The sequence below is a fragment of the Fusarium redolens genome (genome assembly GCF_020744475.1).
Source record: "Fusarium redolens strain MPI-CAGE-AT-0023 chromosome Unknown BKA55scaffold_9, whole genome shotgun sequence".
Lineage (NCBI taxonomy): Eukaryota > Fungi > Ascomycota > Sordariomycetes > Hypocreales > Nectriaceae > Fusarium > Fusarium redolens.
In genome coordinates this window covers 964,548-990,541 of record NW_025763672.1, presented here as the reverse complement: position 1 = coordinate 990,541, position 25,994 = coordinate 964,548, and the positions used below count along the sequence as shown (strand labels likewise).

The 25,994-nt window shown below is 48.4% G+C and overlaps 10 protein-coding genes across 10 annotated transcripts; 2 read left to right on the top strand and 8 right to left on the bottom strand.

Annotated features, from left to right (window-relative positions):
* Positions 1-985: 985 nt before the first annotated feature.
* On the bottom strand, positions 986-1,569 carry BKA55DRAFT_540253 (chaperonin 10-like protein; the record flags this gene model as incomplete). Its single annotated transcript, XM_046190238.1, has 3 exons — positions 986-1,010; positions 1,087-1,373; positions 1,567-1,569. 3 exons carry the CDS (start codon positions 1,567-1,569, stop codon positions 986-988), a joined length of 315 nt encoding a protein of 104 aa, XP_046048627.1.
* A 233-nt stretch (positions 1,570-1,802) lies between these two features.
* Positions 1,803-4,933, bottom strand: BKA55DRAFT_570127 (kinase-like domain-containing protein). Its single transcript, XM_046192979.1, has 4 exons — positions 4,758-4,933; positions 4,341-4,639; positions 2,844-4,164; positions 1,803-2,793 (listed from the first exon to the last, which is right to left on the bottom strand). Exons 1-4 carry the CDS (start codon positions 4,807-4,809, stop codon positions 2,168-2,170), a joined length of 2,298 nt encoding a protein of 765 aa, XP_046048626.1. The 5' UTR covers positions 4,810-4,933; the 3' UTR covers positions 1,803-2,167.
* A 2,566-nt stretch (positions 4,934-7,499) lies between these two features.
* Positions 7,500-8,014, bottom strand: BKA55DRAFT_690944 (ribosomal protein L11, N-terminal domain-containing protein; the record flags this gene model as incomplete). Its single annotated transcript, XM_046199587.1, has 2 exons — positions 7,500-7,835; positions 7,886-8,014. The coding sequence occupies 2 exons, from the start codon at positions 8,012-8,014 to the stop codon at positions 7,500-7,502; spliced, it is 465 nt and encodes a 154-aa protein (XP_046048625.1).
* Positions 8,015-8,056: 42 nt separating this feature from the next.
* On the top strand, positions 8,057-9,409 carry BKA55DRAFT_570123 (uncharacterized protein). The gene is made up of 2 exons (XM_046192978.1): positions 8,057-8,860; positions 8,912-9,409. Exons 1-2 carry the CDS (start codon positions 8,261-8,263, stop codon positions 9,272-9,274), a joined length of 963 nt encoding a protein of 320 aa, XP_046048624.1. The 5' UTR covers positions 8,057-8,260; the 3' UTR covers positions 9,275-9,409.
* A 70-nt stretch (positions 9,410-9,479) lies between these two features.
* On the bottom strand, positions 9,480-10,627 carry BKA55DRAFT_513482 (uncharacterized protein; the record flags this gene model as incomplete). Its single annotated transcript, XM_046187896.1, has 2 exons — positions 9,480-10,512; positions 10,566-10,627. The coding sequence occupies 2 exons, from the start codon at positions 10,625-10,627 to the stop codon at positions 9,480-9,482; spliced, it is 1,095 nt and encodes a 364-aa protein (XP_046048623.1).
* A 1,065-nt stretch (positions 10,628-11,692) lies between these two features.
* Positions 11,693-12,718, top strand: BKA55DRAFT_690941 (uncharacterized protein; the record flags this gene model as incomplete). The annotated part of the gene is made up of 2 exons (XM_046199586.1): positions 11,693-11,835; positions 11,887-12,718. The coding sequence occupies 2 exons, from the start codon at positions 11,693-11,695 to the stop codon at positions 12,716-12,718; spliced, it is 975 nt and encodes a 324-aa protein (XP_046048622.1).
* Positions 12,719-12,768: 50 nt separating this feature from the next.
* BKA55DRAFT_387090 (Endoribonuclease L-PSP/chorismate mutase-like protein) lies at positions 12,769-13,414 on the bottom strand. The gene is made up of 2 exons (XM_046185991.1): positions 13,165-13,414; positions 12,769-13,113 (listed from the first exon to the last, which is right to left on the bottom strand). Exons 1-2 carry the CDS (start codon positions 13,269-13,271, stop codon positions 12,819-12,821), a joined length of 402 nt encoding a protein of 133 aa, XP_046048621.1. The 5' UTR covers positions 13,272-13,414; the 3' UTR covers positions 12,769-12,818.
* Positions 13,308-14,458, bottom strand: BKA55DRAFT_387280 (uncharacterized protein). The gene has a single exon (XM_046185992.1). It carries the CDS (start codon positions 14,147-14,149, stop codon positions 13,559-13,561), a length of 591 nt encoding a protein of 196 aa, XP_046048620.1. The 5' UTR covers positions 14,150-14,458; the 3' UTR covers positions 13,308-13,558.
* A 1,276-nt stretch (positions 14,459-15,734) lies between these two features.
* On the bottom strand, positions 15,735-17,432 carry BKA55DRAFT_594690 (S-adenosyl-L-methionine-dependent methyltransferase; the record flags this gene model as incomplete). Its single annotated transcript, XM_046195701.1, has 8 exons — positions 15,735-15,884; positions 16,015-16,084; positions 16,135-16,228; positions 16,280-16,438; positions 16,487-16,680; positions 16,734-16,819; positions 17,086-17,247; positions 17,313-17,432. 8 exons carry the CDS (start codon positions 17,430-17,432, stop codon positions 15,735-15,737), a joined length of 1,035 nt encoding a protein of 344 aa, XP_046048619.1.
* A 3,707-nt stretch (positions 17,433-21,139) lies between these two features.
* On the bottom strand, positions 21,140-23,590 carry BKA55DRAFT_690937 (phosphatidylinositol 3 and 4-kinase-domain-containing protein; the record flags this gene model as incomplete). The annotated part of the gene is made up of 3 exons (XM_046199585.1): positions 21,140-22,040; positions 22,092-22,877; positions 22,929-23,590. The coding sequence occupies 3 exons, from the start codon at positions 23,588-23,590 to the stop codon at positions 21,140-21,142; spliced, it is 2,349 nt and encodes a 782-aa protein (XP_046048618.1).
* Positions 23,591-25,994: the final 2,404 nt, after the last annotated feature.

Sequence of the window (25,994 nt, the reverse complement as noted above, 5' to 3'; positions counted from 1 at the left end):
CTTTAGATAATAAAACTGCATTTGCAGTATATATGTAATGCATTTCACTGTACAGCCTTCTTCTTCCAGATCGAGAAAAGCAAAACCAACTCCTTTAACTCTCAGCTTCGTTTTTGAAGCTGCACGATTCAAGTCTGGGGGACAAGGATCATGTCGATCCTCTCCTCCACATGTTTAATACCAGGGGTTTCCAAACCTCCCTCATCTCATCCCATCACCCTTTCATCACCCTTTCATCACCCTGTTCTGTTCGAAACTCAGAAAACACAGCCTACACACTTGGAAAAATGAGGAATCTGTTCCGCTGTCATCCCATCATATGTTGATCATTTATGAAGCTTGTTTTATACCCCTGCTATTCATATATTCCGACTTGGCATCACCAAACTGCATGGTACATTTCATACGCATCTACATACAGTCTGGCCAAGCTGCATGTTTTCTCTATTCCCAGGTGATAACTCAGCTTCTATATCGGCCTTCTGCAGCCGAGTGTGTTTCAACGGGAAACAAAACATCGGGCTAATACAGGTCGTAATTACAAGAATAACCTCCTTCGGCCTTCGCTCTTCGGCGCTTCGGTAGCCCAAATACCGGCCCATTCACCAGATCAACTCATAACCAATTGATCCTCTGCCGTCCTAAATATGCGACATCTTGCTGCTTCACCTTCCGAAGCCTCCACGACAACACCATCACATAGGTAAGATTGGCGATTAATCACAAATCATACAATTGAAAGGGTAAGAGTGGAGATTTGATTCTGTCCTGCGCGACCAACACTTTTAAACTCCTCATACACACTTATACAAACATACGTCTTGAATCCTTGCATAATTTGTCTGTCGTTTTTGCGCCTACATTAACAATCATCTCCTCCCTCTTCCCCTCCAAAGCGACCTCAGCAGAGCTCCATCTCTTACGTCCGCCGCTCTCGATATGGTACAGTATGATACAAGCAGGCTATTTTTGATATATGGGTATCTTATTCGTTGATCTTGGCCAGGATCCTAGTCATAGAAGTCAGTATAATTACTTATCGGAACAAAACCCCTGGCTAAGGCCAGGCGCTGCTTGGCTACTTACTCGCTGTCGCGGAAGAGCTGGAACTCCTCCTCGCCGGCCTTGACGGGAGAACCGCCGAATTGAGGGATCAGAACACGGTCACCAACGGCAACGCCCATGGGTAGTCGGTTACCCTTCTTGTCGAGGGCACCGGGGCCGACGGCGAGGACCTTGGCCTCGTTGAGTTTCTCAACGCTGGACTCGGGCAGGAAGATGCCGCTGGCGGTCTTGGTCTCGGCCTTGACGCGCTGGACGAGGACACGGTCAAGGAGGGGAGCGAGAGCTCGGATGGACTTGATGGAGGTGGCCTGTAGCGTTTGATGTTAGTCCTGTCTGTTCTTTCTTGTACTTCATAGTCCCCATGCGCCTGAATGCTTCAATCCTTCCCATCTAAGCCTCCTCATGGTTCCCAATTGCCGAGGATAAGAAGCTAGATAGTTGAGACTGAAGCATTGGCGGGGCTGCTTCTGCAATTTGCTACAGTAGCAATCGTGAACATACCATTGTGATTAAGTAAAGATGTGATTGGGTATATGATCAAGAGAGTCGTAGATTCGTAATTGGAGAAGTAAACAAGAAGAAGAGTTCGGCTTCGGTGTTCAACGGAGTTCAAATCGGCGGTGGATCTCGTCTCTTCCAACAGCTTCCAGAAGAAGGTCAGCAATTTTTTCCCCCAAGCTTCCCCTCGGCTCTTGATTTCCCCGGTTCCGAGAATCGGCACTACACGTCCGATTGTCGTCCGAAAGCGGTATATCATGCCGAACGACTTACACCACGAAGCTCATCATTATTATTCATGTGATCTATACACAATATTATTTTTTATAATTCAACGCTGTCTTTCTCTCTTAATCGCTGAAGAGCTTTGACAGTCCCGTATCCATATTCTGTGACTGTGACTATCAAACACTGTTACCAAGGAACTCTCGACAATTGCTGATCCTCCATCTATCTGTTCGTCATTCATCAATGCAGCTCATAAGCAAATACATTTCAAACAAGCCCCCAATTTATGTCTTTCATTGCTCTCAAAACGCCAAATGCCGGCCTTCCTTCAGGGATACTCAATATTGTGTTGCAGTCGTAGCCAATCGTCCGATGATCACTTTTTATCCGGTTGTTGTGAGTTGGCTGGAGGTTCCAGGATATGAGTGTGATTGTCGGCTGGAACAACCTCACCGTGGTCAAATTGTTGGCAAATGACTGTATCCGCAACCCATGGTTCCTGGAGAATCTCATCCATTCGGGCACGGGTCTTGGGGTTGAGATCAAGCATTCTGCTAATGATGTGTCTGCTTTCTCTAGGTAGCAGACGCAAAATACGCCATGGACCACGGATGACTTCTTTCTTCTCACCACTAGCCTGTGTCTTAGAGTCCTTCGAGTCGGTCGTCGAGCTGGCCTCTTTTGAGGTTGTCTCTTCTTTTTGCTCATGATGAGTATGTTTTTTCGTCTCATCCTCGGCCAAAAAGTCCCGTGCTGGTGTGGTGGTCAAATCATTCGTTGACTTGGAGGGCACAATTAGCTTCCTGGGGTCATGGCCTGGAGTCGGATCCGCCGCGAACAACTTGAAGGAGTTATCTGTCATTCGTGGGACCTTCCATGGGAAACGCCTAAGAGTCATGCAGCAGAAAATGATAGCCAAAGACCAGATATCCACAGCTACGGCGTCGTACTCTTTGGAGTCGTAAACCTCGGGTGCGAGATAAGGGTCAGAGCCGACAATACCTGAAACGAGTTAGCCAGTGTTCGTACAACCAATTAGCAAAGTAGCGTACCCTTTGCAGGTACAGTGTCAGTCTCAAATGGATATTTGAAGACATGGGCACTGCCAAAATCGATGATCTTCATAATGCCCTTGGAGCTCACCACCACATTATCCAACTTCAGATCGCGGTGGGCGAGGCCCACGCTATGCAGATAAGTCACACCATTGAGGATTTGCAGGAAGCAGCAAGTTATCTCTTCCCGGGACATCCGACCGGTCATGACGATTGCAAAGAGATCAAATGGCGCATATTCCATCACTTCATACCAACGCCCCTTTTCTTGAAGAATGTCCAACGTTTCGATGATGTTGCCGTGGTGAAGAGTCGATCCAACGCAAAATTCGGCTGTTACTTTCTTGTTGTACTCTTTTTCGGTTTCGTATGTGTGTCTCGCGCGGAACTCCTTGACTGCAAATACGGTACCATCGTCCTTGCGCTTCATCAGTCTGACCGAGCCACCCGCGCCGGAGCCCAGAAATTTGCCGAGCTTGCCGTACTTGGAAGACAACCCGTGGTCATCTCCAAATGGCAATTGCTGGGTCGATTTAGATGCAGCAGCCTTTGTACCGAGCTTGATCGATGGTGCTGGAGACGACTCTCGCTTCTTGTTGTGATGTCCGCCCTTGCGGAAAAATCGTTTTAAATCTGCCATTGAGCCGTGTCCAGGGTGAAGGTTGCCTGTCGAGATGCTATCATTCGGTGCAAGCTCCTCACTACTGTTCCTTGCGCTACCAAAGATTGACGATCCGCGCTTCTCGTTCAGATTTGACTTGGACCCATGGGGAGAGCCATGCTTCTTCTTGCGCGAGAAAATGAACCTAGGGTCGATCGAGTGCTTCGTTGCATGTGCTGCTGGTGCAGGTCGTCGTCCTTTGGCGTAGGGATCGTTGATATCGCCGCCGGGCGTAAACGGCTTAGAGTAGAAATTTGATGCTGAGCTTCGGGACGGACTAGATTCTCGAGAAGCAGGCACAGAACCAGGTCCTACTCCAAACATGCCTCGACGATGGGACTGATGTTGCTCTTCAGCCGAAGAAGCCCTGCGGACTGCATGATCCGAAGCAGCTCGAGGAGCTGAAGGTCTTCTATCGGGAGCTGGTGAAGCCTTTTCATGGGATGACGATGGCTGTGGGGTGATAACCGGGGGTTCATTCGTCTTGGACCCTTCCCTAGCCTTCTTATCCGAACTAGCCTGACCGGATCCCGCGGGAGTAAGGGGAGGGGAAGCCAACGTAGAGACTTGAGGGCTGGTATGCGGGGATTGGAAGGTGGCAGAGGTGGGTGTGGGCAATCTGGTAGACTGTCCGGATTCATCCTCATGCGATGGGACCTACGATGACATCAGTTAGCGTTAGTCACAGAACCTTCAGTTAGCAACGCTGTGACATAACGTCACAAAGCTCAAATGCCACAATCGAATTACAGATAGTAATTAGAGTAGAATTTGGCCGAGAACACTCTCCAAAAACTAGCGAAGCGTGAATAGCACAGAAAGGGGGGTCATACTCGTGAAGGCGGGAGCGAGAAAGCTTCAAATTGGCAGTTGTTCAAGCGCAATTCTTGTAACGGTCGGCCGTGGAGAGACTTCGTGAACGCTTTAAGCTGGTCGGCAGTAACTTCGGTGAAAGGACTTGACTGGTCGTGCTCTTCATGCTCTGGGTTCGACGATGACGGGTCAACGGCGGCGGGTTGGGTAGGTGATATCTCCTGGACAGCGGATGAGAAGCGAACGCCGGAGGTATCTTCAGATGCATCGTCCTTGTCCTCAATTGACTCTTGAGATTTCTGAACAGGCTCCGAAGCTTCTAATATGTCTGCTGTTAGCGATTGTACCACAACCATCGTTTCGCAGTGCTTCAGTGCGCAGAGTAGACGATCAAGGTGGGGCAGAATAGGCTCGGCAGAACCGGATGATAGACTTACCAGAGACGCCCTGGGAGCGAGGAAGCTCCTGGGGAGGATTTGAAGAACTCATCGGATTATAAATGGATGCTTTGGTGGGATATAGACCAAGTAACCAAAAAGCAACCACGATAGTAATATGAGGGGGGTGGTAAGAAGAAGCGAAACTGAGCAGACTAAGAGTTGCGACGACGATGATAAAAGAGGACAGCCATGGCCCGCACTACTACCTCGCTATGTACTTAGTGGGGGGCCCACTTTGTTTCCTTCTCTCCCACCTTTTGGGGGTCAGTCCGAGTGGTTCTCTTCCCTTGTGCTGGGCCGGGCTGGGCTACGGGCAATAGTTAGCGTTTAGGAGGTCCTTCTACGGCAATGCGGGTGCTAGAAACACGCTAGACGTGCGCTAAAAACTGTTTCCTGGCAGCTGGTGATTCCCTCAGGTACAGTACGATGGATTCAAGAGTTGAGGCTTGTTCGGACATATGCGAATATTTAAGTTGAAGATGAGTCCGTGTTGATTGTGAGTCAACGTGTACGCCGTGTTCATCTGGTCACTTTTCCCAACAGAAATACCCCCTATCGTCAGCTTTTAACTTATCTTTGTTGCTGATAGCTTGACTGAAGTGGTATAGTAAGCACTGAGTATCATGTACCTCGACTTACGAAGGTCTCCCTGATCTCATGGCCCTGGCGCATCACTAGACAGGGCTCCTTGTCAAGAGAAAAATTCAACACATGAGTATGAATAATGGAAGCAGTCCAGTGCCCGCGGACAATTACAATTGCATTGCATTGGGTTGCAAAACAATTTCCTCGTTGGGTTGGAAACCTTCTTGTCACTATGACTCAACTCATCTTACACTGAGGGTGCCACCAACAGCCATCCATATCCGTATGTGCACTAACAATGCAGGATCGGGAAGACGGTTAGTTTTCCGGTGTTGAAGTTCACTTCACTCAAACAGTTCAAGATCCGTGAACATGACCCCCTGTCAAACTCAACGATCTGACCCGATTTAGGCTCTCGCTCAGCTTCGTTCCCTAGTCGACGTATCCATAAGTATATGAACAAGCTTGATTGATATAGCGGTGTCTTGAAGTAATACGATTAACACGAGAAACATCAGCATGGGTGATATCTAACGTTACTTGGCTCCTACAAGTGTAAACTCCGTTATGGTGCCGCGGCCTTTGTGTAAGTGACCCATGTGTCAGAGAGCCTCAACCCAGAAAACGTGTGAGACATAATGTGCGACAATGTCAAGTATCACCTGCTTCTAGAAACATGGAACACGAGAATTTTTTATCCCTTCAAGTTTTAATACGTAACGCAAAGCCGAGTCCAAGTCCAGCCCAGTCACGGCGGAGCTCCCGGCCAAGTTTCGGTCGCCCCCAAGCCTCCAAGTTGCAAGAATCTTTTTATCCCTTCGTCAACAACCAGTCAAGTATAATCAAAATAATCAACCCCACTAATTCGAATAGCGAAAAGGTTTTCTGTTCCTTGGGCTATTCCAATGTGAGCAACAAGTCCCGTGTCAAGTTCAATTCTTATTTAGAACCATACGCAAGCAGCCTGGCCTTACACGTATTGGTGTCAAGTCTGCGTATTTCCGGTTTTGCTAGAGTGGTTTCAGTGGCAATGGAACTCGAACCTTTCCATAAAGGTTAACTCAACAGATGGGACCATAAGGCTATCTCGATCTTCAGACTCTTTCTGTGATCACCCGTTACAGTCAGGAACTGGTCCCAGAAAATCTATCAAGTCCGTAGATCTTTCGTTGTGCCCCGAGATCCCGAAGCTTTATTGCTTCAGGACCTTATTAAGTCGTTTCATTTTTCATGTCTCATCACTAGGACATAGTTACCCAATCCTCAGGGTGTCCGAGAACTTGGGACTCTTAATTAGGGTGCCAGAAAGAGTAAGTCAAAGAGCCTACTAAGTTTATGATGTTATTATCCTAATATCCTAAACTTGTCTAATTATTTTTATCATCTACTGAGCCATCCACTAGGTAGTTACTTAGTGTAATTGAACACAGAGCGTGGTATATAAACATATTGCCAAGCATCGATGACACAGCATATGGACCAATTGTTTCAATGATGGTTTGACGTACATATAATCATGATCTGAGATGCATCGTACATGGGATACAGTCATATGTATTCCACATGACTTCATTAGTTTCAACAGGATACGAGACTTCATGCAAGCCACGCGTATGGTGGATCGAGGGTATTTCCTGGATACCTACCCACGTACTTATAGAGGCACGTGAGGTCCTGACGTGTTGCGAGTTGTTAAAGACCAGATCAACTTCACATGTGTTACCTGATGACCTCGGACAACTACCGTCTGCAATCACTCACTCGGCCATCAAGTGCTAAACCACGTTCATGTCCATCTTCTCACATCAATGGCATCGGAATAAGCCTGACATAAGATCGGCCTGCCCGAAACACGCAATTGTGAAAGAATAACCAGTGAGTGGAAGAATTGCTTGAAGGTGGAGCTCGTGAGGGCCATCGAAGAACCGAATGAGCCTATCACATGTCATGTAAAGGGGAAGAATGTAGGTAATGTTAGGCGAACTAATCAGTATTTCGCCTTTTGAACGCTGAATAGATGCATCGTACAATTCTTCCTCTAGTCAGAAGCCCAACTCCCTGTCCATAAACTGTTGTACAACTATAATATCTGGTTGGAGATCTTCGTATACACCACATTCTGTGGTCTTTTCATTTTCTTTCGTAAACATTCCCTTAAGCTACTACTTCAATTCCCATCGTCTTCGCTTGGTAAATGACCGACCTGCAAAGTCCCTCTAGCGATAGACCAGAAAGTCGGAGCTCAGTCTGCTTGATCTTTGCAATCTCGTAAATGTGTTTCAGGGACAGAGTGCCGACAGTCTCGTGTCCGGGCTTGCTGGCACCCTTTCGCTTGCCCTTCTTTCCCATGGGAGCTTCAACGGCGTTGAGGAGAAGCCATGAGGTGTGCGGTGTTCGGACGTCAAAGGTAAATGATCGATCGGGACGGACAGTAACTCGACAAGGCACTGGTGTTCCAGTGATAATATGGGCAGTTCGGGCGTTGAATTCCTGAGCGCAAGTTAGCATACAATTGACGTCTGAGCTCATTTGATACTGACCTTACAAAAGTCCATAGACTTCACACCCTTGGAACCGAGAGCAGGACCAACAGGAGGACTAGGACTAGCCTGTCCAGCTCCCACGATCAGCTTCACGATCTGATCAACGGCGCCTCGGCCCTTTGACATGACTGCGGTTGTGTTGGAATTGGTGATGTCTCGTTGCGACGTTAAACGTTGATAGTGTTTTGCGAACTGAAGAAATTCGAGAGCCAATGCCTTTAGCGTTCTGATTGGCCCGCAGTGTGGGTCATGATATCCCCATAATCAGGTCGCCCCACCAGCCCAGACTTCACCTTTCCATCGAAAAAAATCTCGAGGCAACCCTCAACCTTTAGGTTCTCGTCAGGAGAGACTCAACACAACCACAACACGATGCCTTCGACTCACAAGAAAGAGAAACCATGGGACTTACCAGGGACAGACCATTGGAAGGTCGATGCTTTTACTCCCAAGGATAATGTTGGCGGCACATTCCTCGAAGAGAGCAGCTTTGCTACTTTATTTCCGAAATACCGCGAAGTTTATCTGAAGGAGGCATGGCCTCTGGTTACCCGAGCCCTCGAAAAGCACGGAATCGCTTGCACGCTCGATTTGGTTGAAGGCTCTATGACGGTAAAAACTACGAGAAAGACGTATGATCCCGCCGCCATTCTCAACGCCCGCGACCTCATCAAGCTCCTGGCTCGCTCCGTACCCGCACCTCAAGCTATCAAGATCCTCGAGGATGGTATCGCTTGCGATGTGATTAAGATACGCAACTTGGTCGGTCCCAAAGAGGTCTTCGTCAAGAGAAGACAAAGAATACTCGGACCCAACGGTTCAACTCTCAAGGCCCTCGAGCTACTCACTGAAACATACATCCTGGTTCATGGAAACACGGTATCCGCTATGGGACCCTACAAGGGACTGAAGGAGATGCGACGAGTTGTGGAGGACTGCATGCAAAATATACACCCAATCTACCACATAAAAGTGAGGAACTGCTCGCCATAAGAATAACTTAGCCAGCTAACACATTTGCAGGAGCTTATGATTAAAAGGGAGCTTGCAAAGGATCCCGAACTTGCCAACGAGAGCTGGGATCGCTTCCTACCCAACTTCAAAAAGAGGACTCTCAGCCACCGACGTGTTCCCCACAAGGTCACCGACAAGACCAAGAAGACATACACACCATTCCCTCCCGCTCCCGAAAAGAGCAAGGTCGACAAGCAGATCGAGACTGGCGAGTACTTCTTGGGCAAGGGCGACAAGAAGCGTGCTGTGCAGGAGGAGCGCAAGGAGAAGCAGAACAAGCGAAAGGAGGAGAAGGCGAAGGAGCGAGAGGCCGAGTTTGTTCCACCGGAAGAGGGTCGTCCCAAGAAGAAGCGCAAGAAGTCGGAAGAGTAAACAGAGAGAGCATCATATTACGTGGATGGGTAACTGGTGTGAGTTGTTTGAATCTCATGTACAAGCTCTCGAGGTGTATGATACCCTGAAAAATCTCGGCGTTCGTTGTCTCTATTTAAGGATTAATAGCTAAGAAAAATGTGCTTTCAATTTCTATTTCTACTTTCGTGAAGAGTCTTAGTATCTGCCTTGTTGATTATAATATCTAGAGTTTTGAGGGTGACTCACTTCCTGAATCCCACTCGATTACCAGCTTACCAAACTGCTTCCCCTGATCCATGTCTTTGAATAGATCATCAATTCCTTGAAGGTTATCCAACCCCTTGATTGTTCTACTGATGACAGGTCGAATCTTTTTCTCGTTAACAAAGGCAACCATATCCCGGAACTCCTTGCGGGAACCCATTGTTGATCCCTTAAGCTCGATGTTCTGCAGATTCGCGGCCATCAGCCAATCCATCTTGGGGGACACCGTCATGCCGTACTGCACAATTACACCGCCAGCCTTGAGTAAGCGTACAGTCTTGCCCACGATTTCACCGCCTGCGCCATCGATTACAGCATCGAGATATGGCCTATCGGCTGGTAGCTGTGCTCGAAGCTCCTTGTCCCAGGCTTCGTTCTTGTAAACAACTCCACCTTTTGCGCCCATCTCTTTGGCCTTTGTAATCTTGGCTTCATCGCCGGATGTGACGAAGACATTGCAGCCCATTGCTACACCGAACTGAAGGACCTGGAGTGCAACACCGCCGCCAATGCCTGTGATAAGAATGTTTGAGCCAGAGAAAGCGGCATTGCTCTTCGTAACAAGAGCACGCCAACCTGTGACACCAACAAGAGGTAGAGCCGCTCCCTCAGCGGGTGTGAGGTGTTCAGGCGCAGGCTCAACTTCTTCCTCTGATACTACAATATAGTCCTGGGCGGTACCGACTTCAGTGAGTTTGGAACCGCCGGTGACTGCAAACTTGCGGCTATCTTCTGGTGCAGCAGGGTCTGATTCCCAGCCGCGCATGGGAGTGAGAATGACTGACTTGTTGAGGAGGTTCTTACGGGTGACATTGCTTCCTAGGGCGACCACAGTGCCGTAGCCATCTGCTAAAATTGGGTTGGTGAAGGAAATAGCTGGGTAGAGATGACGGCGCATAAAGAGGTCACGATGATTGAGTGCCGCCGCGGAGAGGTTGACAAGAACCTCATTTGGACCTGGTGTTGGCTTTGGAATTTGTTTGACTTGAAGTCTATACATATCGTTAGTCATTGGCTCTTTGTATACGAAGAAAGTTATTCTAACGGATAATAGACCTTTCCAGGCTTTGCGCCTTCGATCTGCTGTAGGGTGAGAGCTCGAGGCATGATTGCGGCTGTGGTGTCACCAATTGTTGTTGGTCGAGTGTTTCTGAGAGATATAGAGAACCTTCGGTAATAACGGTTCAAAAAAGTTTCGATCTCGGCTATTGAGTGAAGACTTGTTGGAGCTTGCAAGTTAGAACGACATGGAGATCTCATACCCATTGGCCCCGCATCGTAGACCTCGGCTTTCAGATGCACCTAAAGTAGCAACTATAAACAACCGATCTCAATGATGCAAGAGCTTTGAAATCAATATCAAGGACTTGATTTATAATGTTAAATGTGGCTAATATTTCTTTTCTGGGGTTTAAGAAGATCTACCGAGTATCTTTTTATCAACGATCCATGATTCTTAGTGACGTTGATTCACAAATTGAGGTCAAGATATGAAGATAAGGCCTACACAAAAAGGGGTTCACACACAGTCAAAATACCAATAACATGACAATCTGCCTTATTATATATGACAGATAAAAAATTTGAGAAAGTAAATTCGACTCATTTGTAAGAAATATATAGTAATTGTTTGTTTGCATATGAACATACTTGAGCGATGTTGGCAGTGTACCCTATACCTTGAAGTTGTGTAAGCGAAATATGCTCTGAACTGAATATATTCTGCCAAGCTCTGCAACAATCATTCATATATATATGTATATACATGATCCTAGGAGATGTGCTGGGGTCTATGGACAATAGTAATCTTCTTGTCTTTAGCCATTCAATACCTTATATAAGACTATCTGACTTGGTATTGCATCAACTTCACTAACACTGACGCTAACGTCGAAATCTCGTGTGGACAGAATTCCTCAATTGACATGGTAACTAAAGAAATCATAATAAGCATGTTGAAGTATAAGCTGGACATAGATTCGAAGAATTATGTAATATAAGAAGATAATTTGAAGCTTGTTGGCTTGAAATGTTGCATTGCTGAACGCACTACGCAACCTTACTCTATAGCTGCTTATCACGCTCCGAAAACCGGCATCCCATATATCAAACCAACGAACATCGACATCAACGTTGTCTGAACCATCAGCTAAACGCCGCGCAACTTTTCATATGGCCGCACTGTTCTCGGGCGCCGTCTATGGCGCCTCTACGATAGCCGCGGGCGTCTATTTGCCCTCAACAATTATCAATCAGTTCAAATTCCAGGATTGGCATATGCTGCAAACTTCTCTTGGTGCGGTTGCAAGCAGCGCGTGAGCAGTAACCCCCTACAAGAACATGGGGAAAAGCTAATATGTTGGAAGTATCATATATAAAATCGCCGAAAGATACGGCTACGTTAAGCTCAAACCCAGAAGTTCATCACCGATTGGGCTCTTTGGACAGTATGATGGTAACGTCATAGGCGGATTCCTCCTTGGAGCTGGCATGGCTCTCTCAGGATCCTGTCCAGGTACTTTGTTCGCACAAGTCGGAGCTGGTCTGAGGACTGGCTTCTATGCTCTTGGAGGAGCTATTATTGGAGGTCTAGCCTATACTGGTTATGTCGCGCAAGCAGCGAAGACTCAAAGGGAGAAGGCGGGTGTGCAGCCTGAGACTGTAACTCTCGACGAGAACCTCGGACTTTCCAACGATGCAACAGTTGCTCTCTTCGAATCTATCTGCTTATCTATCATTGGTGCTTCTGTTGCCCACACTACTGGCTCCGATTGGTCACTTTTCTCAGCTGGCGGTGGTCTCTTCATCGGTCTCTCACAGCTCTTCTCGATTCTTGTCCGCCGCTCTATGATCGGCATATCGGGATCATATGAAGAAGTCGGAAACCATTTCTGGTGGCTCACACGAGACGCCCCTTGGCCAAAAAGTCGACAGAACACCTTATTCGCTGTGGGCATGACAAGTGGTGCTTGGGTTCTTGCAAAGTTATTCCCGTCATTCGTCAAGGGCCATGTCGTTGAGACAGAGCCTTTGCTTGCTGGAGTTGGTGGATTTTTGATGATTGTGGGCTCGAGATTGGCTGGAGGATGCCCTTCAGGACATGGCGTCAGTGGTTTATCGTTGATGTCGACATCAAGTCTTGTCACTATGAGCACTGCATTCGCTGCTGGAAGCTTGGTTGCTCCGTTGTTTCATTAGACTGGGTTGGATATACAAAATCTATGGTTGCTATATGAAACATGACCCGGGGCTATCTATTCCTGACCATGGGGTCCCCAAAAGCACCTGAGTAAAGCATCTAATCCTTCTTATTCCCACAGCCAGTTCTGGCAGTAACTTCAATCTCAATCTTCATCTCCTCCTTCATCAACGAGGACTGGACCATGGTTGCAGCAGGACGAACATCGCCAAACCATTTCTTCAACACTGGCCAGGTCTTTGGGAAATCATCGCGGTCAGGGAGGATATAGTGGACACGAACGACATCGGAAACCGAAGCACCGGCATCTTTCAATGCAGCAGCGATGTTGGTCATGGTTTGGTCGGCCTGCTCGGCAACATCTGACGATATCTCTCCAGTCTTATAATCATACCTGTGATATTTAGCTATTTTCAAAATCTCAATATAGTGTAGAATTGCTCACCCAGTCGTGCCGCTGACAAAAACCCAATCGCCGGTCACGACAGCTCTGGAGTATCCGATGAGCTCTTCAAAGGCAGAGCCAGAGCTGATGTTTTGACGGGTAGTCATTGCAATTGAGGTAAATATTAATGATGAAGAGATATTATAAAAATACAACGTGAAGAAAAAGAAAGGTGCAAAGGTGAGGGAAGATATAGGAGGTGTCGTGAGTCACTTACACCAGGCTATTCCTATTGTTTGCTGGGGGTGGGGTCGCTTGACCAATTCGAGGAGGCTGAAGCTCAATATTCGCGCGCAAGAGGTAGATATTTCATTGATTTCATGACAATCGTAATGCCAGCCCACACTATAGTATACATACTTTACACCATGCATTTATATATACATCCAATACTTTAGCCAGTGAGCTCCTTGACCATCTTGGCCAACTCCTTTCTGTCGACGTCCTTGCCCTCGAGAGCACCAGACAATCTCTTCATGACATCGCCCATGATAGACTTGGCTTGGGTGCCAGCAGCCTTTGAAGCCTCAACAGCATCCTGCACCATAGCCTTGAGCTGAGCCTCGGTCAAGCTCTCGACTCCGCTGTTGGCAAGGTACTCGTCCAGCACCTTGATCTGATCCTCTTCCTTCTGAACAAGATCCTTACGGTTGGCAGCCTTGGCCTCAGCGGCAGCATCTTGAGAGCTCTTTTGGATCTTGCGGATCAAAGCAACAAGCTGGACATCTGTCTTGATGGGAGTAGAGGTCTTGGAAGCGTTGAGGTTGGCGGACATGATAGCTCGGAGAACGGTCAGACGAGGGGTATCCTTGGCACGCATGGCGGTCTTGAGATCGGCCTTGAGCTTGGACAGCAGGGGAGGGGGCGCATCTTCGGTAGATGTTGAGTAGAATCGGCAGACAGAGACTCGGTTGATGGGCTGGCGGAGAGTAGGCTGCGACATACGCAGAGCCCGGAATAGTTGCATCGATTGTTTCGCCGACATTTTGATGGAATAGTAGCTGGATCGGTATTTTCGGTGTAGAGACTGTTTGGTGACTCGATATGACGATCGCGGCTCGAGGTTTGGTGTTGCTACCGTAAAGCTTAAGCTGATATCGAACGACAGGTCAAAATTTCCCAAGCATGCAATTGGCAACTTTGATTGGCGGTGTGACGAGCTCCAGCAATTCTTAGTGGAGGTCCAGTAAAGGAACAACAGCCTAGGCTACCAGGGTCCCCAGACTGCCAACCTTCGCGTACGAATCTGGGGGCTGCACGACCAGGCTGTCGGAGATGTTATGATGGATGACAGTTGAGAGCCATCTCGGCAAGTTTCATGGCAAGATTGCTTCTGACGAAGTTTGTTGATTTCTCAAATTGATCGACAGGAGAGCTGGTAGCTGGCCACTCATCATAGACCTCCACTTTGAGATGGGAGGTGCATTGTCTCAAACAAAAAGGACCAGTCATGATATCATTTTAGTGACGAATACCCCCAGTATCAACACCATGATATTGTTCTCTCTCTTCTCAATCGACGTCGTCCAACATAGTCTCGGTAACGCTAAATCACCTGATCATTGGTGCACCCGCTCGCCTACGCCTTAGCAAGGATCGGGGATGATCCCGTTGATATTGCATTCCACTAGGTACTGTAGGAGCGCACTAGCTTCACCGGCCAAGGAACAGACCAGGAGGCGGCTCGAACGTTGTGTGTTGTATCCGTCTGTAGATGCAGATCGACTATTCTGTTTCGAAACATTTCAGCTGGCTTTGAGTCGAGAGGCGGTCGAAACTCAGGTGACGGACGGTAAGGTAAGGGTTATGGTTCCATTGCTAACCGTCTCTTCCCTGAAACTGGAACGAGATCTCATTCTCGGGTCGCGTCGTTGGTGGAGATGAGGAGATGAACTCATGGGTAGTTGGGCCCCGAGACAATGAACCAGGGTTGTGTAGAAGTGGAATGGTGGTTTTATAGATACTGGACTAGATTATAGTATCAATCTTGTCATCGAGTAGTATGACTTCTGAGATGTCACCAATATGTCTCTTGCACACACCGTCTCTCCTTAGTCTTCTCCCTAAGTCATGCTCATCGTGATATTCTAAGGTCTCGGACCTGTTGCGGCCGCTGGTAATAACTCTCTTACACATCGGGCCCAAACTGTCGGTACCGAGAGTCCATCCACCAGTCATTACGAATCATTCCCTGGAAATCATAACAAGGGACGAGCAGCCACTTCATGGGTGTTGGTAGCAGTTCTCTTTCTTTCTCTCTTTCGTTCTTTCCTTTCTTTCCTTAAGTCCGAGCATCTGCACATCACTTCTCTTTCTATCCATTGTCACTCCCTTCCTACCCAGTCAAAGCCAGGCCATGCTTGCCATGTTCGGCAACGAATCTCAGGACTTTCCTCCAACCTTCCTCTATTATCCACTTGATGGCGCGCCACTGCCGCTTCCCTGTCCAGCCAACAAAACCTTGTTTCAACTACAAGGCCGAGTAATGGCATCTTGCACCATCTCCCCTTTGCACATACCATTCACTACCATCCTTCAATCCCATCGTGGGCGCTCAAACGAAACCAATACTACTTTGGGATCCCGTGGAACTTTGCATCATACACCCTCCGCCGCATCTTCTCTCGCAATTGACCAAGGAATACCTCAATGACACAAATTGGGACTTCATGGCTGTTACCGTCGTGGCTTTCTGCCAATACAAACATAACTGCCATGATCTGTCAGAATATCGGAAGACCATGGGAAGGCCTAGAGAAACTTACACGGGGAAGTAGGCCTACAAATCGTTAACAATCAATTCAAATCAAGATCCGCCCCCTTTCTGAGTCAAGAACCAAGAAGACGTACCTTGAACGCTGGGTTGCTGGCTTCGCTCCTCGCTTGAGCTATCAGGAGTTGAAAATCACTGAAAGACATCCTATACAAGGCTCAGCAAAACAGTACCCCGATATATTACGACCCACATACCCAAGGAACTGTGTGAACGGGTACAATGCTAGCGAATACAATAGCTGGCTCACGTTATCGGTATTAGATCGGCCTATGTCATAATCTCGGAGGACTACGCTACCATCAGCCTCAACACATACGATCTGGCGTCAAAACAACCTACCACTCGACCAGCCGCACATTGGTAACGTCAAAAGTCTCGACTCAACTTCCGTAAACCCTGCACTTCTCATCCAGCTGGCTAGTTGAAGTGGTGCCCGCGGATCTTTGTACGGCTGCTGGCTTTCCAAGTATTGTCTGGACCATTGCGATAAGGCGTGATCTAGTCAGCACAATCGTTAGGATGCAGGACTTTCCGTGTTCAGGAGACTAGGGGAATCACCTCTACCTAGCGTACCATTGTCGGACTGGGCGTTGAAGTATATCTCAACCATCTGACACCAACCGCCTGGCTTCAATACACGGAAAATATCTCGAATATAACTTCGCCATCGATTCGCATGGATCCCACCGGCGACCATTTGGCTGTGGACAACGTCAAAGTGGTTGGACCGAAATGTAAATCTATTCCGGACCCAGGTTAGCATCGATCATAAGACTTGCTTACGACTACTTGCCTCCCGTTAAGGTCGTCAACTTGGAGCTCCATATTATCGGGAGGGTTTTCTGGAATCATGTGCGGGCTGACATCGATGCCAAGGACCTGCGCAAAAGACTTAGCCACAAAATATCTCATCCCAGATCTTTATCTTTGGTAGTTTAAGAGTTGAGTCAGGCTGGCCCGGTTGACGATGGTGACACCCAAAACTATCACCTCAAGACTCCGGGATGGGACCAGAAGAGCATACAAAATTGAGATGCCTCAAGCCCCACGATGGAGCATGGTGTATCGCATTTCGCCTGACTCGGATTGCCTATAAACATTGCCCCTTGAAGGGAAGACTTGCCAATGGCCCAGGGGAAACTCACTTCGGCGTCAGGATATTGTGTGGCGACTTCGATGGCCCAATCTCCTGGACCGCAACCGCAATCGAGTATTCGTCGTGGCGACCTGATAGGAGGGAATATGAGCCTCCCATCAAAGAGCCTGCTGAGGACTCCGTGCATCACCTCGAGGCGCGAGATTTCGTCCTAGTCAGTGACTTTTGTTACTTTCTGTCAACCACTTCGATCCTGGATAGGAATCATTAACTTACCTCATCGATGGGTGCAAAATATGTACCATTCGTGAGGGAGTAATGTTGATAAGAGCGCCCATAGTGTTCGATTGTCTCGGTGAACGTCTCGTCCAAGGGCACGGTTCCATCCCTTTGCATGGGGGCTTAGCGAAACTTCCATATCAAGAAACTTTGGTAGTCTTACTCTGCATCCATTTTCTTGATGGTCGAATTTTCGGACTCGAAATGCCTCTTAATACTATAAGTACGATGCAAGCTTGCTCGAACGACAATAGCCAGGACGAACAGAGCTGCCTTTTCCAAAAAGGATTTAAACAATTCCTAAGGAAGACATGTGGTACCCAAAGCGCGACCCTAGCCTAACGTATAAGAGCCACCCTGGTGCTAGGATGCAGAGTGCAAAGACGTAACATGACTATGGTGGCTTTTGCATCTAGCGGCTTTGCGTACCATTCAAAGGCGCAATAGGGCTTCTCGAAGAATGCGGAGATGATCTAGCAGAGAGCCGAGACACGGGCCGGCAAAGGACTGCTTCCTGAAGGTCCAATGCCGATCTTGACACCCCAGAGCTCTGCCGTTCAACTCATATTGGCCCCAGTACGAAAGAATAACGGCGAACATATCACCAGGGGCTATTTTACAACCGCAGTATCCTATGGAATATGGCAAGATGACGCTGGGAGAAACAGGCAAAGCATCAACGCCTGGTATAGGTTAGAGGCTGGCTCCTTTGGCTATTGATGGGAGGTAGACATGGAGCTCAAAAGATTGTGAACTTTAGATTCACAAATTCTTGACACTCTCACCAAGACCTTGGATACCAAAGTAGCTATCCATGGGTAAAATGGAAATCACTAGTTCGGGGGCCCTTGAATGCCTCATTAGCAACCATTTCCCATCCATGGCCCCATGCTTCGGTCGACGAGACAGGTTCCACTCGAAGTGGAGAGGATGGTTTGCGGCATGTTATTAGACATGATTGCAGTCAACTATGCTCCGTACAGGTGCAGCCTCTGGTGGAGGGTCTCATTCTCGCCTTACCCCGTCAGAACCAACCAATGGGTCCTTTTTTGCGTTGGATGAAATCCTTCCCACCATCTCACGCTCAGGCACCCGGTTGTCGGGACTTGTGCAGACTCCGTGGATGGCTTGAGACTATGTGCCTGCCATGGAAGGTGGCGCCCTATGACTACGAACCGTTTGACGTTGATAGTGAGGCTGTCCTACCCCAACGTTGGTAGTGATCATCAGCTCGACAAAGAGGATTCACAGTTTGTCACATGTGTAACAGCGTTTTTGGTGAACAAAGTAAGATCATGGTTTCACAATGAAAGCTCCTCGGGGCATAGTCCAATGACAATCCATGTCAATACCGATGGCATGGACCTGGGACAGCCTTCGGGATACGGATCATCCAAACTTGCTGTACTCTAGTACAACTTGGTATCTTCGGAGCTCGCGTACGACTGAACGGTGGTCGACAACACTTGCTTGACTGGGAGAATCGTTGATTATATGTATAGGCGAGTCAAGCGAACGGCCCTCCTTATCTGCCCCTTGCACCTTCTTGCCAACGAGAATATGGTTGCGCCAGGATTGCGACGCAGGCGACTAAGGAGCCCAGTCAGAGCACTTTCGTATCACCAAAAGCACCCTTCGATGGGTCTCAGTGATAATGGCTATGATCCACCTTAACAGCACTGGGATCTTTTAAAGCCAAACAACGATAGTTCTCAAACCAGGAACTGGGCGGTTCATCTCTTCACCGCCTCGTGTATCCAGCAGTATTTTATGCAGAGCTCGAATACAGAAGATTCCTAGTGGCAGAGGCGTGTAAAAGGGAGGTCTCATGGCCGCATATATGCTGGTGATGGGCCGCTAAGTTGCATTGGATAGGTTCTCGCGGCTGGCGTGCATTTGCTACCCCCCTTCGGCTAATTCATTCTCTGGGCTTCACCATTAACATCATACGACCTATCGAATTCTGAAAAGAAGTCTTGACGAAAACTGGGACGAAAGAATGCTACTTGTCCAACGTCGTACCTCTACTAGTGTTGATGTACACATTGACGGGCCGTTGCAGGTTGTAACGCTGCAGGTGGTGACGAGCGAAAGCCCTCTGTCAGCTCATGACACGCAGAGAAAGGACCTCGATGATGACAATCGATGGTCCCTATTGCCGCATCCTTATATTAACAGGGGTAACCTGGGAGAGCTTACTTGATCCGGTCATAGGCTCACAATGATCAAGTCTCACAAAGGGTCTTGTGGATACGGAGACGACGAGAAACCCTACCAACGAATGGGAAGTGTCCACGGTTTGCGAGGTTGCGATAACTTGTAAGTAACGATCCGCCTGTCCCATGACCGCACCAGAGATCACGTTGGGTGCTTCAGAAAGGAAGGCGATAGCAGATTGAAAATCTTGCCAAATGGTGTTCTTGGCTTCATCAAAGACCTTTAAAATTGTGTGGCATCAACAGCACGGTCTGAGCATATCGCAAGCGACGACACCAGCAGGCTGGCAAGTTGGTACGTTCTAACTGTCACACACACAGCTTCGGAGGGTCCAGTGGCTCCCTTACCCACACGCAGCCTTTGAACAGCCGCTACGGGCCGCCATCATGGAGTCTGTGGGTGGATAAAGCGCCGAGTCCAAAAGGCTGCCAGGCTGCACGCCAAAGGAGGATCGTCAATTGACTGTTACCTTTCTGACTACGTGGTGCGGCCTCATATGATAACTCCATCACTCGGATAAACTTAGCCGCGGTTTGTTCAAAGACATGGTGGATTGGGCAGGACACCGACATGCAAGATTGGAGAGCAAAAGCTCAGCTCTGGTAGCACTTTGTCTGAATTACTATTGCCAACTAACCGATAGTAGAACGGTTATGCGCTACGGCTGATACTACAAAGACAGGGGAACCATGCTCAAGCCATGGTTTACCGACCCAGACTCTCGGGTTCTGACCAGAAACCCGGGAAATTGGTGGGCGCGATTATATGGGCACTGTTCCGCTATTCCGTGGGATTAACCACATCGTTCAGTTTCTATTCCTCAGATAACCCAGTATGCACGGCACTTTGGAGGGCTCAAGATTTCAACAGTATCTACAAACTAAGTCATGGATGCTACAGCAGGACGTCCAAAAATGACTGGGTTATAGCCTGTATCCGTATCCTTCTATTCTGCGGTGGGCTATCATAACGACATCTGAATTTTAATCATCATAACCCGTACGGCGTCTTTAGTCCAAAACTCCAAGGCAACACCGAATCCTTCACCAGGATAAGAACAACAAAATCCGAACCATAACCTTTGAATCATACTGTACAGCAATGACAGGTCAGCTCTTGACCCCGCTCTGCTTGCACACATCCTCGCTTGGTTTTCGAATTCTCGTCATGCAAGTCAGCTTAGATTCTGTGGCTTGCCTGCAAACCTGCGCGGCCTGTTTCCTCTTTTCGTACCGATGGTACGTTGGCTTGCAATGAGACAAGTGTTCCAAAAGGATCATTGTGTCTCTGGAGGAAACCTCCCGGTGACCAGCATTATGCATATAAACCCCGAACCAGTAACGCTCAACCAAATTTTCGAACAAACTGCATATTGGCCAAGAAGGGAACTGCACGGATGTAACAGGTTACCCCTGGATTTATAAGATCAAGGTGACCCTAATAAGGGATGCAACCTCACGGAATGATATATTGGGAAGGCCACACTGTGAGGTGACGTGACGGCTGAGACCTTGGCAGAGATAATGTATCCAATGCCTGCAGTCTTTGAAAATAGCCAGCCGTTCAAATCAAAAGCAAACAAAATGCTGCAGCCAAGGTTGAGGCCCTTACCAGCAGGTAAAGACGGGGTTCCTACTCTTGACGGCTTCGAGCCGCTCAACAATGACCTTGCGTTGGTTGCCCATCTGCCCCTCTGCAGCAGCATATCCTAGGTCACCTTCTAGGTCGTCGGTGTAGTTCTCATTGTCACCATAATACTGCTGTGCGATGGTGTTGCTGTTACGACGGGCCGCAGCGTTGGCAAATGAATATCTTCGTTGCTGTCGCGGCACCTGCTGGCGTGCTGGTTCATACATGTTGAGTGCACGAACAGGACCCTGGTAACTGTTCCTAAACCCAGCTGCCTGAACCGTGGGACGCTTGGCTATGTCTCCACCGTTCTGTTGCTGCCCCGCTGGTGCCAGGAGGTTGGGTTCGCTTGAGGGTACCTCATCTGGTGACTGAGCAGTCTCGCCTGTCGGAGATGAGAGCTCAAATCTACCTGGATGAGGCATATCGGCGGGTGCACTAGCCAGACCGAGAAGGTCCTCGATTGGAGGATTATTGGTCGGAGCCGAACTGGCAATGTCGGCCTCATCCATGGATTGACGAACGTGGGGGTTGCGGCGGACTTCCGAGGACGTATTACGCATAGGAACAGCAACAGGCACGTCAACTAGATCATCCCAGACGCAAACTCTCGCTCGGCGGGTCAGTTCAAGAGGGCCATGGTCTGGAGTTTTGAGTGTCTCAACGACGTTCCAGGCCTGACCCTTCATGACGGCGACTTGCTTAGCAAACATGCGCTCTTGGAAATCAACATCCATCTGGAACACCCTCTTTAGAGCGAGAATGGTCTGAGTCCACCATGATGTGGATGTGAGCAGTGGTAGAAAGTGATCTCGTGTCTTTTGAGAAAATGGCCTTCCGATGAGGTCTACAGGGAGGAAAAGCCAGCCAAAGGGGAAACTGAGAACGCAAGATTAGCACGCTTTTTATACCGGTGACCTATGTCCTTACCTTCTCCAAGCATCCGGATGTTTCCAGGGCCATGACAGCGAGTTGTCAATAGCTCCAATGGTAATTGCTGGCTCGTTTCCTGCTGGTTGTCGGCTTGAGGCACTCATAGGTCTCTGGGTCTTATAAGGATATGACGCTCTCGTAGCACGAGGCCCTTGTTGCGAAAGATCGACAGGTCGAGGGCCCTCTTCCTCGGCGACTGGTTCCATGTTCATTTGAATGGGGTCTGATGCTATCGAGGCCTTGCCTGTCTCCCAATCAACCTTGATCATCCAATTGTCCAGACCACGATCTGTATTTCGCATTATGTAGTCAAGAATGACCAGCTTCTCAAGCTCTTCCCGCAGAGATTCTTTTAAGTTGTCGGTCCAAATGAAGTTATCAGGACCTAAAAGATTCGCGGCTTGGGCAGCTTCTTCGTCGTCGCTGTTGTATCCGTCGTTCGGCGAGGCGTTTCCTGATGGGCGGCAGCTCTCCGTCCACCTCCTCTTCTTCTTACTCTGACCATCGTTTGTACGGAATCCTGACCAATATTGATCCGGCCAAGGATGTTCACGAAGGAACACGTTGGCATCCTTGAAACCCTTGAGGAAGACCTGGAAGCTGCCGGGCTTCGCTGGCAGAGGCTTCTTCTTGCGATGGAACTTGCGGCGGTCCCAGAATGGATAGTGGAAGGATTTGGAAGCAAGCCATACAACGTCGGTGTATGGAACGAGATGTGTTCGAAGTTGGCAATCGAGTACGTAGGCAGCTGCTTCGCTGACATACGAGAGGTTAGGAATAAGGCTGCAGAAACGTTAGCAATGACACTGGGAAGCCGCCGCGAAGATGACGTACCAGGCTCTTCCAAAGCAGCAAGGGAACAGGTTTCTGTGAATCCACTTGTTCCATTTGGGGTTTCCTGCGGCGTATGGCTCCTCGTCCTTGGGCTTAAAAACACCGACAATCTTGCCATCGGGATTTCGGGCAAAGTAACTACCAGAACTGCCCTGAGAAATCATACTTGGGTGAATTTCTTGCCGAATAGCACTCCGTACGCTTTCCACGATAATTTCAAACTCTGCTCTAGTCATGACACCTTCCTGCGGCGCAGCAATACTCTCAGCGGTCACCGGGCGAACACCCTCGGGAGGTTGGAAGACAGAATAGTGAATTTCAAGCCGTTCCTCTTCACCTTGCTGATTCTTCCCCTTGCGCTTGAAACGCGAAGCAATCTCGTCTGCCCATCGCTCCAGGCGGGCATTGATGGCCTTGAGATCGACACCGGCGCTGCTTCCGGAACGATGGCGAAATTTGGGTTGTGATGACGAGGCAAATGATTTGGGACTGGCCATGCCAGAACGATGGCGCGGTTGAGTTACGGGGGCATATCGTGGTGCAGCCGCGGGCTGTAGCGATGCGTAGGATTGGGAGAGGGGATCCTCATCTGAGTCGTCGCTGATGTCGTCCGCCTGTGCGAGGCGTTCATAGCCTGTTGTTGCGGGTCGTGATCGAGGCATGTTGGCGACGGATGGGAATAAGGTGGATGGAGATGGAGAGAGTGATTGGAGCGGGATTAGAATGTTTTCAAGGCCATTCCCTAGGCAGAGGTCGAAATTTTAGGAGTTGGGTTCGTTGATGGAGAATTCGTTCGGTTCTTCGATCGTGACGCGTGTTGATTTAGGTTGAAAGGGGGTGGAGGGATAAGATTATAAATGGATGTTGTTGTTATTCGAGAAAAGGAGTAATATAGTTTATCAAGAAGGAGGTAGTGAAGAGAAAGTGAATAAGGGCAGTATTAAGAAGAGAAACGAATCAACAACAAGTCCTGGAGGCTTTTGTTGGCAGTGACAGCCAAAACGAAGCTGGTTACAGAATGACGATGTGTGCCTGTTTGAGGTTCCAGGTTGACTGGACATGACGAGAGCTCCTCAATTATTCAAATGGAAGCTTGTGACAGGCCCAAAACAAAAACAAAAAAAAACAGCACCAGACTCCAGTTCACAGCAGCCTCCACAGCGAGTGAGACTAGGCCTGGGCAGGCATGGGAACCGGGGCCGGAATTGATTGGTGGATACTCACCCCTGAGCGGTAGCCGGACCTAACCAAGGCCCGGAAGGGAGTTGAGATCGATTGGCTTTTAGTGACGATGATCTTTTGGTTGAGGAACGAGCATGAACTTAACATCTTCTCATATTAACTAATGCGGAAGTTGCTATTTCTTTGCATTACATCTATTTATTCTCATCTCCTTTCTTATTTTCTCTTTAGACACCGCTAACCAATGATATTTTGGGGTCCAAAAGCCCGGATGATAATACGGAGGGGACGGCATCACGGACAATTGAGTCCGCCGAGGAACAGATCACGACGATCTATCTGTCCTAACCAACAATACCAATACTCTAAGGGCATATGATGTAAAGTCTATCGTACTTTCGGAGCATCAACCCGAGAGATTAAGTTACTCTGCAATTCCCATTCCGTTTCCCGTGACAAGACAAACGGAATTTACTTCCCCCTTCCTCCTTTAACCTTTCCACAATCAAAGAGCGTTGGACAGCATCAGTAGAATAGCCTCGGCCCTAGTGTTACCTCACATATCTGCATCACTCTTCGGAACAAGCCAAGGTTTTGGTTTTTCGTTTGGACGGATGTTTTTAGAATATCTACGAACTGAAATGATTGACACCAGGAATCTTCAAGAACGCCACCACTTGGAGGCGAAGCCGCCAATCTAGTTACTGTTCCCTAGAACTAACGAGAGTTGGTTGGTTGGAGAGTGCCTGGGCGCTAACAAAACTCCTCTGATCGCGTGCAACTCGTGATGGAGGGTTTACAAGCACGCCAACCTTGGAAAACACATGGCCAAACTGCTGATATTGACGGTTACAAAAGGCAATTGCAGGCTATCATCTCATGAGTTGCAGTATCTGGCGGCTAAGTTGCTGATGCAGACGTTTTGTAATTGTAACCTCGCAATCTTCTGGATATGATACAGGCACAGATAACATCAGAGCTGATACGTCGGCATGTACGTCATGGTATGCATCGTCATGTTTCGTCAGCTCAAGCATCTGCGACTGGGGTTGGGCTTGAGTGAGTGAAGCCCTTCCATACCAGTTGTGTATGGCTTTTATTGACGAATTGTCTTGGAGGGAGGGCCAAGCCAATACAGTCAGTCAGTCATACCGGTACACCCAGGGATAGTTACACTGCAAAGGTAGCGTAGCAGTTTATCCAACGGCCTGCTCCGCGCGGGGAAAGCAATGGAAGACACCTTGACGCCCCATCGTGCGAACAAGATGCTGCTCTTCAAGGTTCGATCCTGCGTTGGAGGCTAAGCATCAAAGTTCAGCGCCAACGTGAGGCCGACCTCTCTGTAACACCATCAGCTTATCAGTACGTACGTTCAGCTGTATCATACTGTATGAAGTAAACGTGCTTAGCATGAAGTATTATTATGATATTGTCATTGCATGTGCATAAATGACAAGCACTGGATAGCAGCAGATAAACAAACAAATGTCCGTAGTTTCAGGGGTCATTATTCGTAAGCGAGTGCAAAAAGTGACCATCCCATCAGATGATTGAGCGGACAAACCATGAGATGAGACGCATCCTCAAGTCCATTTTTGCTTGAAAGTTCCATGTCAAACAACGGGGGCCATCTCCGGATGTCAATGCCGCACCCCACACTTCACTAACTCTAGCGTCTAGCGTCTAGCTCCTCGCTACGCTACACCCTCCACCGGGTCTATCCCTTGGACCTTCAAGGTTTCAATCCCTTGGAACTACAGTACCATTCCCGAGTTGTTTTTCCCCCTTTTACATACTTTTTCTTCTGGTAATCCCTATTTATAAATCCCGAGTGAGGCCCTCTACCTCCCTCATCTTCTTGATCAACTGCCCAGGCAAAACAAA

Bases quoted from the DNA above. Each gene is read 5' to 3' on its own strand.
- BKA55DRAFT_570127 (XM_046192979.1), bottom strand. From the start codon at position 4,809: ATGAGTTCTTCAAATCCTCCCCAGGAGCTTCCTCGCTCCCAGGGCGTC. The intron at 4,640-4,757 runs GTAAGTCTATCA...CAGACATATTAG, and splicing joins TCGCTCCCAGGGCGTCTCTG to AAGCTTCGGAGCCTGTTCAG. The intron at 2,794-2,843 runs GTACGCTACTTT...AACTCGTTTCAG, and splicing joins TGACACTGTACCTGCAAAGG to GTATTGTCGGCTCTGACCCT.
- BKA55DRAFT_570123 (XM_046192978.1), top strand. From the start codon at position 8,261: ATGCCTTCGACTCACAAGAAAGAGAAACCATGGGACTTACCAGGGACA. The intron at 8,861-8,911 runs GTGAGGAACTGC...ACACATTTGCAG, and splicing joins ACCCAATCTACCACATAAAA to GAGCTTATGATTAAAAGGGA.
- BKA55DRAFT_387090 (XM_046185991.1), bottom strand. From the start codon at position 13,271: ATGACTACCCGTCAAAACATCAGCTCTGGCTCTGCCTTTGAAGAGCTC. The intron at 13,114-13,164 runs GTGAGCAATTCT...TAAATATCACAG, and splicing joins TTTGTCAGCGGCACGACTGG to GTATGATTATAAGACTGGAG.
- BKA55DRAFT_387280 (XM_046185992.1), bottom strand. From the start codon at position 14,149: ATGTCGGCGAAACAATCGATGCAACTATTCCGGGCTCTGCGTATGTCG.